Source organism: Squalius cephalus (assembly GCF_949319135.1).
Source record: "Squalius cephalus genome assembly, chromosome: 16".
NCBI lineage: Eukaryota > Metazoa > Chordata > Actinopteri > Cypriniformes > Leuciscidae > Squalius > Squalius cephalus.
The window spans coordinates 11790274-11803154 of NC_137137.1; the positions used below are offsets into that span (position 1 = coordinate 11790274).

Here is a 12881-nt window from a genome sequence, read left to right on the forward strand (position 1 = left end):
GTATGTATTAAGACTTGGGTTTTTATTTTTATATTTTTCTTGTTCACCTTGCAATGGTTTTGATTCAGACTTGTTGTCGCCTCTTGTTAGAATAAGAACCTGGATTGGTTCCCACGCATGCAGGCCATGTCTCTAGTTGTAACGGAGGGAGATGGAGAACAGAATGAGATGAGGAACCTGCAGGACCGGCTCACCTCCACCATGAAAGTGGTCACAAACCTCACAAGCCAGTTAACAGAGTTAAAAGAACAGGTATATTTCTCAATGTAGCTTTAGTCAGCACTATATAATGAGCTGTTCATTTCTCAGATTATTCTCAAGCATATCAAATAATGGTTGTGTATGGGTTGATTTAGATGACAGAGCAGAGGAAGAGAAGGCAGCGGATGGGTTTTGTGGATGTACAGTCTGGCTCAAACCCTGGGATGCCTCTGCCTCCTAGTGCTGCTGGAGGAAATCATCAGGTCTACAAGGCCTAATTCCTCCGTCTAACCTTGCAGTGACTTTATAGAAGCAATAATGTAATCATGTGATGCCGGTGTACTTCTCAATGTGGAAAAGTTGCGTTCAACTGTTGAAACGGATTGACGGATTGGATCTACACACCCACAAAAGCACTACTTGACTCAATAGTCATTCTTTGAGGGGCTGATTACCTAAAGGTCTTAGTATGCACAAATTTTTATCTATTTAAAGTATATGAAGTTTTTATTTCATTTTCTTTTTTTTAAGAGCAGTTTTTTTTTAAAGATATTTGATAGCTTATCTTCAAAAACATTGTTGGATGTATGGATACATGTAGCATTACTGTAAGTGAGGCTGATGTGTTTTAGACCATGAATAATTGTATGTTAATATCGTCAAATGCTTCATTTTAAGATGCACTGATGAGAGTGCACATGCTGTATTTATAGGGATGAGCTTCATGCGCCTGGCTTGATATGTACTGTATATGAGATGATTTGGGTAATATCATGATCTGTCTTAACCACATTATGATGAATGCTAACATGTTAATATAGATAAATCTGTGTTGTATAAATGGAATAATGTATAGAACCATGGTTACATTTCATACAGCTTTAATTTTAAAAGTCACAAGTGCCTAAAATGACTTAAAAAAACATAACTTTTGCTCAGGAAAATAGCAAATTCTTATTTATCAGTTTTCCGGACATCCTAATGGTTTTAATAGACATAATGCATGTATATCTATAAATGTGTTAATTTAATCATTGTGCAACCAAGGGCCGGTTGCATAAACTGCTAAGATTAGTCATAGTTAGTCATCAATTATTTTACTTGAAGTCAGTTTCATAAAAAATGTAGATTGGTCTAATTTGATACCCAAAAAGTAAGACTGATTACTCCTAACTAACTGCTAGTTGTTCATACTAGCTCTTAAGACTCAGTCTGGTTATGTTTATGCAACTAGCCCCATACTAAGACTTATAAATCAAGGGGATTTTTATGGCCACAAAAAGAATGCTGGAACATACTTGTATTTTGGCCTTATTATTATCAGCCAGTGTGTAATTAATTGGTTGTACTATTGATTCCAAATAATTCTCAATTTATTGCTAATATTGTTTATGTTGATATGAAGAGCCTCACCAAGTTTGCACAAAATACAAAATAAAACATTCGGCCATTTCACCTCGTGTGTCTCAAGATTATTAAACGGTAAAGGACAGTAAAATAAACTAATTATACACAATACTACGATTTTTTAATTCTTTTCACAAAGTAAAAGTAATTTGTAGTCGGTATAGTGCAGTTGTGTCCATTGACTTGACTTGTGTGAGATTACATCCTTCTGTCAGCACAGTTCACAGTATTAGGGTGTGAGCAGAGTGACTGACGGGCTCTATTCCTTCGCTGTTCGTTTGAGTGTCGTGCGCCGTTCAGAAGTTCGTCCTCAGTGCAGGTCAACAGGTAGGCTAATGTTTTCCGCAATATTAACTCAATATTTAAAATGGGAACAATCTGTATCGCATCATTTTACAACAAAGGATTTACAAGTAAAACATCACTTTCTGGAAATTAAAATTATGTAAATTGCATTATTTCAAAAGACATGATCAGTCTCAAATAAGGCTAAAGTTAATTGTCAAGCCTTAACTTATAAAAAAAAAATATAGAAAGTGTTTCTTTTCTGATCCATTGATGCTCATAAGTGATTTTGAATGTTACCTCAGACCACAGGGATATTAAACAAAGAAACATTTTAGGTCTTTCAACAAAGATAAATAGGTAAAATGAATTGTGTGTGTGGTTTTATAATATATTATTATATTATATCACATAATATAAAATTAAGTTGTTATTATTATTATTATAATTAGCCTAGTATTATGCTGATTATCATTATATTAACAACAATGTCATTATTGTTATTATTATAAATAATAATGTAGCCTAATATGAGTGAAATTAGTTTGTTTACAATTTTTCTTTGTTGTTGTTTTGGGCCATTGTAATAATAGTTCGGTTTATATGGTTGAAACTTCTCGGTAAGTATAATCTAGCCTATCAATATATATGACGTCAGCTTTTAACTCTTAGAACGGCGTGCCGTGAAAAGCGTGAGTCTGCGCGTTCCAGATAAGCAGCGCTATCGGCCGCGCCCAGGTGCACGGCGCGCCCACACATCCACTGCTCGAAATTTGGGATAGGGTCACTTGAGGGTCTTTAAGTCACTTACATATTAATATTATATAGCCTAATCATTATTTTTAGCTGGCCCTCTTTCCTTTGAATCTAATAGGCTAACGTTGTTACAATGTGGAAAAGTCATTTTGAAAATAACCAACATCTTTTCCATTGTTTACAGCTGTTAAAACCATGTCTGCTTTTCTGCATCACTGCCCATTCCTGAAGTCCACTCCAGGCCCTTCTCTAAGGAATGTGGCAGCTTACCTCGGCTTGGCTGAGCGATGTCCGATCATTGTCCGCCAGATCTCTGTAAAAGCCTCCCAATCCTCTGAGGGAAATGGTAGCTGTTGTTTTCTATATCTATAGTGTATCATTGTAATGTTTACTATACCAGATACAATAATGACAATAATATTCCATATTTATAATATTCTGTAATTCAAATTTGATACAATGACCAAGTAGGCCTATTCTAAATCAGTAATCAGTACCCAGATATACACATTCATGTACTTATTGTAATACTTCAAGCAATGGGGTGGTGTGGCGCAATGGATAAGACACCTGCCTTTGGTGTGAGAGACCCGGGTTCGAATCCACTGTGAGACACCAATGTGTCCCTGAGCAAGACACTTAACCCCTAGTTGCTCCAGAGGCGTGCTACCTCTGACATATATAGCAATTGTAAGTCGCTTTGGATAAAAGCGTCAGCTAAATGAATAAATGTAAATGTATTGTGTTCAGGCCTGGTCCCTCACAAGGAGCCAAAGCGACAGCTGGCGACCACAGCGACTCAGGTGGCGATCTCCATGTCCCAAAGCTGTCCTTTCGTTTCCTCGAAGATTGGACTGGTCAAAGCAAGTCCTCAAGTACAAGAGGATGTTCAGCCTAATCTTGAGAATCAAGACACCACAGGTAAAAAAAAGAACTCTGTGTGATAGATTCATAGACTGACTGATTGATGTCTTTTAGCATCTTATTTGCCTGCATGTCTCTTTTTGCCACCACAGTATAATGAGTCACTGCTGAAGAGGCTCTTTTGTCTGAGTGGTATCATGCAGCGGTTGGATGCATTTTACATAATAGCATGCAGCTTGGAGAGGATTCTCCTCTCTGCAATTTGCACCATTTAACTCCAGTTTGAGAGACTCCTCAGCTGTGAATAGCAGGCAGATGATGACTCACACTGCTGATGTAACAAAAGCTAGTCTTCAGACAATCACATTACAGATTAAACTTCACACAGCCGCATGTGTACTAGAAAATAATACCTACCGTAATTGGAAAATTGTAGTTTTTGGTTTTTGAAGCACTGCGCATATAGTTTATACTGCATAGCCTGTAATTTAAAGAAAAGACAAGATTTAAACAGTGGCATTAAATACAAAACACTTATAGGCCTGGTTTCACAGACCAGGCTTAGATTAAGCCAGGATTAGGCCTTAGTTCAATTAGGACGTTTAAGTAGCTTTTATAAACGTGCCTTATAAAAAAAACATTACTGGTGTGCATCTTGGGACAAAACTATGGCACTGATATATTTAATATTATGTCAGTGCAAGTTGCTTTCAGTTAAAACAGCTCAAACATGCATTTTAGTCTGGGACTTTACATGTTAAAGTGATTTCAGTGTGAAAACAGCGAAGAATTTTGTGTTTGTTTGATGAATTTCTGACAAACTGATGCCTTGTTTTCTCCAGGTTTAATGAGCTCGATGTTCAGTGGCTTGCAAAGTCATCAGTCCTCTGGTCCTACACACCTTCTTCAGGACAATTTTGGTGAGTCTGGCCGCATTTTCCTTAATGATTTACAGTACAGTGGTATACTACTAAATCTGCAGTATTATATTCAACATCAAATTTTTGTTTCATAATTGCCAAAACACTTTTTTTATTGAAAATATCTGTTTTATAATAATGTGGAATAATGGATGGTGAGTAAAAGGCAAGTTATCAAATTGATCCAAGACTGTTGTTTAATATATAGTGTCAATCTTCTTTCATTCCTGCCTTTCTTCCTCACTTATTGACTGTGGTAATTGCCTGTCTACTCTTTAAATAATTCAGTCACAGCCAGTTTCAACTACGATGACTTCTTCACTCAGAAGATTGTGGAAAAGATGAATGACCATACCTACCGCATCTTTAAGACGGTGAACCGTTTTGCAGAGGTTTTCCCTTTTGCTGAGGACTACTCCATCCCTGGACGCTTGGGTTCCCAGGTGTCTGTATGGTGCAGTAATGATTACCTGGGCATGAGCCGACATCCCAGAGTTGTCAAGGCCATAAGGTCAGTACATAAAACAGACAATGAAACAAATGTTTGCCATCATCTGTTATTATACGTAGAGAAAGAACAAATGAAGGTGCAGCAAAGACCGCTAACTTATACATTTTCAAATATACTGTGGGATTGTTTCTAATTGTTTGTTTTTGGATAGACATATAGAATGGCTGCTAAAGCTAACTGGTTAATCACAACTTTCATTGTATCTCAGAGAGGCTTTGGAGAGGCATGGTGCAGGAGCAGGTGGAACCCGAAATATCTCTGGGACGAGTAACTATCACGTGGCCCTGGAGAGTGAGCTGGCCCGTTTACACCTGAAAGATGGAGCACTAGTCTTTTCTTCCTGCTTTGTAGCCAATGATTCCACCCTCTTTACTTTGGCTAAAATGCTCCCAGGTATCAAACAAAACAGAATGAACTGCCTTTGCTTAATGAATGTGTGAATTAATTGAGGAATTTAGGTTTTATATTGACTATACATAATAATAAAAACAAATCTTACTGACCCCAAACTTTTAAACGGTAGTGTATCTTCTGAAATTCCTCTAAAAATGTATTTTCTCTGCAAAGGGTGTGAGATTTACTCAGACATGGGCAATCACGCCTCCATGATCCAGGGCATCCGGAACAGTGGAGCTAAACGTTTCATTTTCCGACACAATGATGCCGGTCACCTGGAGGAACTACTCAGCCGCTCAGATCCACTCACACCCAAAATCGTGGCTTTTGAGACTGTGCATTCAATGGATGGTGAGTAGAAGAAATCACACAATTGATTCAAAAGAGTTTGTTTCCTAGTATCAAAATGATCAATTCTGCATGAATCATGAAAAATATAGGCTATAATTCCAATTCAAAATAGCAAAATCTGACAAAAAAAACAAAACAACGCCAATGTCATAGGTTCGATTCCCATGGAAAACATGTACTGATACGGTATAAACTGGAATGCAATGTAAGTTGCTTTGGATAAAACCATCTTCCAAATGCAGAAATGTAAAATGAAGCATCTATAATAAACTGGTGGGTTACTTGTGTATCATTAATTAGTGATGCTAAAAAAATAAATTGTATATAACATGAAAATCCCACTCATCAGTAGCCTTATATATACTGCTTTATTTTACATGGAGCCTTATTGGGGCGGCCATTTTGAGATCACATGACCAGCCAAATACTACTAACTTTTTCTTGGCCCCCACCCTTTTATCAGACTCTTTGGCTCATGGAATAAATGAATCATGGCAAACTGATTATAGTGCATTTCTACTCTGCATCTGTAACTGAAAACTATTGCTTTTTCCTGATGCTGCATCAGTCAATAATACTGATTCAATTAAATACAGCTGAATGAATGACAATCTCAATTTGTTTCTCAGGTGCAATTTGCCCTCTAGAAGAACTGTGTGACGTAGCACACAAATATGGTGCTCTGACTTTTGTGGATGAAGTCCATGCTGTCGGACTGTATGGGGCTCATGGAGCAGGCGTAGGAGAGAGAGACAACATCATGCACAAGATCGATATTGTCTCTGGAACTCTGGGTAAGACAGACACAGTCAGTGTCAAGTGGATGATTTTATCCAGTACTAGTCAATGTCATTCACCTGTGTTCTTGCCCTGATCCTTTTCATCAAGATGGTTACATTGTTTGAAATATCTGTAGGCAAGGCATTTGGATGTGTGGGAGGGTACATAGCCAGCACTGCCGCCCTGGTGGACACTGTGCGCTCGTTCGCCGCCGGGTTTATCTTCACTACCTCCTTGCCTCCCATGGTGCTGGCGGGGGCTCTGGAATCGGTGCGAGTGCTGAAGAGCGCAGAGGGCCAGGCCTTGCGTAGAGCCCATCAGAGAAACGTCAAACTCATGAGACAGCTGCTGCTGGACGCTGGGCTGCCTGTGGTCAACTGTCCCAGCCACATCATTCCTATACGGGTCAGTGTTTGATTAGTTTAAATGTATATGTATAAACCACTCCTCAGACTTGGTCTGCACAAGTATAAATGTTTGAACTTTAAATCTAACATTTCAGGTTGGAAATGCAGCGAAAAACTCCAAGGTGTGTGATGTTCTGTTGGAGAAACACAACATCTATGTGCAGGCCATAAATTACCCGACAGTGCCTCGTGGGGAGGAGCTCCTGCGGTTGGCTCCTTCTCCTTTCCACAACCCCATTATGATGAACTACTTTGTAGGTGAGTGGTCATGCGATAGACCTTACTCACAGGAATTTTTTTAAATGGGAATGAAAGCGAGGCTGTGAGGGATAGACATACATCTCTTCAGTGGTTGCACTGTTATTTAATGTGTTTTTGGATTGTTCTGCTGACGAAACAATGCAAAAATATATTTTCAAGAAATTTCAGATGACAAAAAACTACAGGCAACACGAGTTATTAAGTGATCGAGGAGCTTCATACAGCTTTTTACAGCCTCGCTTTCACAGCTGTTGTGGCGCTACTCTGAATAAGGTCTATTGTGAATAAGGTCTATAGTTTAATTTCTGTAATGCTGGGGCCACTATACAGAATAGCAGTTTAGTTTTCAAATAGGTTTTCGTAACACTCTGATTTTAATTTAATTTGTTACACGACATCTGCCATTGTCGTAGGGATGTCCCCAGACGTGGTTTCATTTTACACTGAATATGATTCATATATGTATTTTTAATCATATTTTATGTTGGACAGAGAAACTGTTGGATGTCTGGCAGGAAGTTGGACTACCGCTGAATGGACCGGCTATGGCCTCATGCACCTTCTGTGATCGGCCTCTCCATTTCGACCTCATGAGCGAGTGGGAGAAGTCCTACTTTGGTAACATGGAGCCGAGGTACATCACTGTGGCTGCGCAGTGAATGAGTTTCAACAGACCAAGAATATCTAGATATCAGATCTAGAATATTTTCATGGTATAAAAAAAAAGGTAGAGGGTGCTCAAAATGTCCTAAAACATATAAAGCAGTGTTTGTGGCAAAAGTAGTGTTTATGTATTGTTTGCTGTGACTGTTAATGATGCAAGAAGATTTTGTTTTCACATTCATATAAGTGTACCATTAAAATGAGATATTAAGACTTGGCTGAATTCCACATTAACTGTGTGTCCCCTCTGCATGACAGCAAACCTGCACACGGACACTTTTTGGTAGTTTACTATTATTGAATATATGAATCTCAATCATGATTTTCAATAATACCCCAAGATGTTATTGTATGTTGGCTATACATATGCATGAAATATCATAATAACAGCTTACACTGCGACTATGCCACATGTCCGTTTCCTGTTTTGGGTCGTTTTATTCTCTTGCACTCAAATTCATGAATTAAAAAAATTCAATAAATATGGTCAGTTCCAACAAAATGCCTCTGATAATTACTTACAACCACTTGGTTACAAGTACCAACAAAAGTAGTAGATATTTGTACTATGAATTTGATGTTTAATTTTATGCCTGAAGAACATTTGCAAAACACTAACAAACGATGGTCACCTGTGACTTAAAATTAAAACCAAATAAAATTGTCTTGGATGGGTCCCTATCAAAATAAAACACCACACTGCCACCTGCCGGACTCTATTGGAAATGTGACTTACTGAGCTACGAGATCTCATCATTTTGACAAACACCACTGACAAGAAATTTGTATGTACGTATGTAAAATGTACGTATAGTGCAAATACATTTACAAAACTTATGTGTCGTTTAATACTTTTTATTGTTCAAGTCATCGATGATACAAAACCCATTTTTCTGTTTGATCTTTAATAGCTGGCCATGTTCTGTAAGAGATTAAAAAAGGAAAAGATTTTCAATTGTATTACAGTATTTACCATAATGACAAGTTATTTAGCGTGTTTGTTACTGTAAAACACTTACCTTGCTGATCCAGCCAATGTAGCCGCTCACACGAGTGAAAACGGTGGGCTTCTTGGAATAGTTGCAGCTCAGGCCCGAACCAAAGCTCACAATACCATGAACCTCCCAAGCGCCGTCGCTACCAGCACAGTTCAGGGGGCCACCAGAGTCGCCCTGTTGTGTTACAATTGTTTCCATCATAGTTTTTGTCTTTTGACGAAAATATCCTTTACATTTATTGAACATGTTGTCATGTCTTTTACTTTATACAGTATATGAAATTAAAGGCTGCAATACACTACATGACTTTTGGTCCGATTTTTGCCCTGATTTACAGTCTGGACGAATCGACGTTAGTTGCCGAAAGTCTGAGCCAATCTGCAGATTTGAGTTGACAGTTTTAATAGAAAATCGCGTAGTGTATTACGGGCATATTCATTTTTTAGCTTCACACTGATTCTATACGGACGGAGGATATCAAAACATATTGGATATCTTGAGCCGATTTCAAAACACATGTTTCATCTGCCATTTATCTCCTAGCCAGGAGTGATGATGCCTAGCGTTTTAAAAATTTGTTCAGATTTCATGTAGTGTATTCCAGCTTTAACGCGTGTACTGCACAGTATATGTAAGTCACTATGATCTCCTTACATTACATCCAGCAACAACACCATCTCCACCAGCGCAGACCATGTTTTGTGTGACCTGAGAGCCCCACCAGTCAGACTTGGAGCAGGTGGCGTAATCCACCACAGGCAGGAGAGCCTGCTGAAGGATGTCAGCAATAGGTCCATTGGCTAGAGAAGAAAAGAAGAAAAAAAATCTAAAATGTGAAAATCTCCACATTTTCCGTGATCGTGTTGCCTGTCTCAGTTCAACACAACATGATCCATATCCATCAGCGTTACTTACTGTAGAGACGTCCCCAGCCAGTGACGTAGCAGGGAGCATTGTGGGGCAGAACATCGCCATCCGTAGGAAGACATGCAGGTGTGATAGTTTCACTAGTGGTGACAGGACTCTCCAGTTTGATCAGGGCGATGTCATTACTGCGGTCCAGAGACAACATTAAAACTAAATCTCATTGCACAATTGTATAAATCTGTTCTTCGTGAGGAGTCTTTTGGCCCAAGTACCGGATTCTGAAGGAATTCCAGTCCTCATGGACAATGATCTTGCTAGGAGAAATGGCGAGAGATCCGTTGTCCTCCTCCTTCAGGTTATGTTTTCCCAGAAACACCCTGTAAGTTCTGCTACTGCTGCAAGGCCACAAGAGAAAAACAAAGCATTTCAGAAACAAATGGTAAGTAATACCATGTTTAAGATCCTCAGCCTATTCCTCAGACTAACCTGATGCAGTGAGCAGCAGTCAGAACCCACTCATTGGAAATAAGGCTGCCTCCACAAGTGTGGTACCAGTTACTACCACTCTGGTACTGGAGGGAGACCTGGGTGAAGAACACAACAGGGGTCAGTTGACTTCCTTGTGTCCTTTTGTTTTTAAGTCGGCAAATATGAGCCCTATACATTTCTAAGGCCTCTAAATGATCACAACTTTGCTGAAACACCTGTTGGACTTAATCTACTACATGCCTTCTGTTGTCTGATTGATAGTTTTATAGTTTTTTTTAGCAAGCAAAAGGCCTTTTAGTAAAATTCTAAAAACGTTCCTCTTCAGGTCAAGTACATAACTGAAAGATGAACATTCACTGGACTGAAGCAACTTAGATTTACTTGATTATCCATACATAATTTAAAAAGAAATTATGTTCAAATGTATCAAATATGATACAGCAGGCTTTTGAGGAACATTTATTTGTTCATATATATATGTATATATGATTTTTATGCAATTTTTTTTTAGATGTTTTTTTTTTATGTTTTGCCTAAAGTTTCAGTAAACATTTCTATTAAAAAATGATTTGAATGTGCATCTACCTGCCAGGGCCAGCTGTGAGGACGGACATCCACACCCCCCACAACCCTCGTCACAATAGGAGGGAAGGTGGGCAGCCCACATCCGTAAGCTGAGGTAAAACATAACACATCATGCTTTTTTGATAGCAATAAATATTATTAGGCATTTTAAAAGTAATATTATTGTTTAAACATTTTTTAAATTTGATAAAAAAAAATAAAATGTAAAAAAATAAATGAAGTTTTAATCATTTGAATAAAAATTAAGAATGATTCTGGCATTACCAGACCCTAAAAATAGTCAGTACTACTATATATTATCAGTTTTTAAAGGATTCTTACCTCCAACAACCAGAACAGCAAAGACCAGAAACTTCATCGTGGATGTATCTTCAACGTTTGCCCTCTCTGCTGTGGCTTATATACTCGCCACATCACTTTCAGCGTAATGTATGACCACAGTTAAGCAATCGTTTGGGACGAATGTCCTTGACTGCTTTAGGAAAAACAAATAAAATAGCCCCTCTTGATACACTTTGACCTTGATATTTCACAGCAAATAATCAAATCATTTAAAGTCATTTTTGCTATTGATTAACACCTTGAACAATTGTTACGTTCTCACATTTAATTTCATTTCAGAACCACCTTTTATACAGTTTCCCCCTTTATTTTCACCAATTCTTTGAATAAATGTATTTAATTGAAGACCAAATCGAAAAGACATGATATTATTTACTGCTAATTTATTTAATATAGGCTCTATTTTTGTAACAAATTCTTGCTAATTTCCCCTCACAAGATTCAGCTAAAAAATTCAAATATGTTAGGAAATGTATATTTGTTAGGCATGGGCTTTGTGCACAAGGTGCTATTGTTTATATCAGGATGTCATCTGTGCATTTCACAGGCCGCAAACATGCAGTACCATAAGATAACTGATATTTTGGGATTTTTATCTACAAAGTTAAAAGGTAATGAAAATACTGTCGGTCAGAGGTGTGCACAGACCTCTGCTGGGGCAGGTGTTTAGCGATAAAAGGGGCAAAGGCTCAATGGCCACACAGGGAGTATATACCAATATACCCATCCGTAGGAAGACATGCAGGTGTGATAGTGTTACTTGGGGTGACGGGACTCTCCAGTTTGATCAGGGCGATGTCATTACTAACATAACATAAAAATAAGGATAAATAAGTACATGGTGTTGAACAAGACACTGGTGCTGAATAAACGAGGACTTTTTTTTTTTTTTTTAAATACAGATCGAGATTGGCTCAACCGCAAATGCACACTTTGAGTTTTTATTGAATAATGTTTCTCTCAAACATTATACTATTATACTACTGAATTACTATTTTTCCAATCTTCTGTTGTCCAATTATGGAGAGCCAATGTGAATTGTAGCCTCAGTTTCTTGTTCTCGGCTGACAGGAGTGGCACCCGGTGTGTTCTTCTGCTGCTGGAGCCCGTCTCCTTCAAGGTTCAATGTGTTGTGCGTTCAGAGATGCTCTTCTGCTGACCTCTGTCGTAGCGAGTGGTTATTTGAGTTACTGTTGCCTTTCTATCAGCTCAAACCAGTCTAGCCATTCTCCTCTGACCTCTGGCATCAACAAGACATTTTCATCCACAGAACCGCCACTCACTGGAGATTGGGACCATTCTCTAGAGATGGTTGTGCATGAAATTCCCAGTAGATCAGCAGTTTCTGAAATACTCAGACCAGCCCGTCTGGCACCCAAAACCATGCCATGTTCAAAGTCACTTGAATCACTTTTCTTCCCCATTCTGATGCTCAGTTTGAACTGATCATCTTGACCATACATGCCTGAAAGTATTGAGTTGCTGACATGGGATTGGCTGATTAGAAATGTACTAATTACAGTAGTTCACTCATTTTAGTTAAATTGTGGCTATAAATTAAGAATTTGTTCCCATAACTAATTAATTTGTGGTCGTGGCTATGTTGAAATAATTCATTATCTCATTTTGATTTAACTAAAACAAGAGAACAAATTATTACAACGTAATCATGATTTTAGTAAAACGAGGGAACAAATTATCATATTGTGCACATGATTTACCTAAAATGAATTAGTAAAACGTGCTGACAAATTACAAATTTGTATTATAAATTTGTACATATTTTTTTCCTGCATGT

The 12881-nt window shown here is 38.1% G+C and overlaps 3 protein-coding genes across 4 annotated transcripts in view; 2 read left to right on the plus strand and 1 right to left on the minus strand.

Moving 5' to 3' along the window:
* The window catches only part of itpr3 (inositol 1,4,5-trisphosphate receptor, type 3), a 31967-nt gene extending 30252 nt beyond the window's left edge, over nt 1–1715 (plus strand). For both annotated transcript variants that reach the window (XM_079898038.1, XM_079898039.1), the window contains 2 exons: nt 91–252; nt 357–1715. In XM_079898038.1, coding sequence (XP_079754164.1) covers nt 91–252; nt 357–479 — 285 coding nt within the window. In that variant the 3' untranslated portion in view covers nt 480–1715. The remainder of the gene's footprint in view (nt 1–90; nt 253–356) is intronic.
* Nucleotides 1716–1765: 50 nt separating this feature from the next.
* alas2 (aminolevulinate, delta-, synthase 2) lies at nt 1766–8722 on the plus strand. Its single transcript, XM_079895971.1, has 11 exons — nt 1766–1935; nt 2834–2995; nt 3400–3570; nt 4356–4433; nt 4722–4944; nt 5153–5337; nt 5512–5691; nt 6321–6485; nt 6608–6876; nt 6974–7136; nt 7632–8722. The coding sequence occupies exons 2-11, from the start codon at nt 2845–2847 to the stop codon at nt 7796–7798; spliced, it is 1752 nt and encodes a 583-aa protein (XP_079752097.1). The 5' UTR covers nt 1766–1935; nt 2834–2844; the 3' UTR covers nt 7799–8722.
* On the minus strand, nt 8623–11199 carry ela2l (elastase 2 like). The gene is made up of 8 exons (XM_079895972.1): nt 11063–11199; nt 10742–10830; nt 10154–10251; nt 9940–10062; nt 9716–9852; nt 9455–9600; nt 8822–8974; nt 8623–8724 (listed from the first exon to the last, which is right to left on the minus strand). Exons 1-8 carry the CDS (start codon nt 11097–11099, stop codon nt 8707–8709), a joined length of 801 nt encoding a protein of 266 aa, XP_079752098.1. The 5' UTR covers nt 11100–11199; the 3' UTR covers nt 8623–8706.
* Between the last annotated feature and the right edge of the window lie 1682 nt (nt 11200–12881).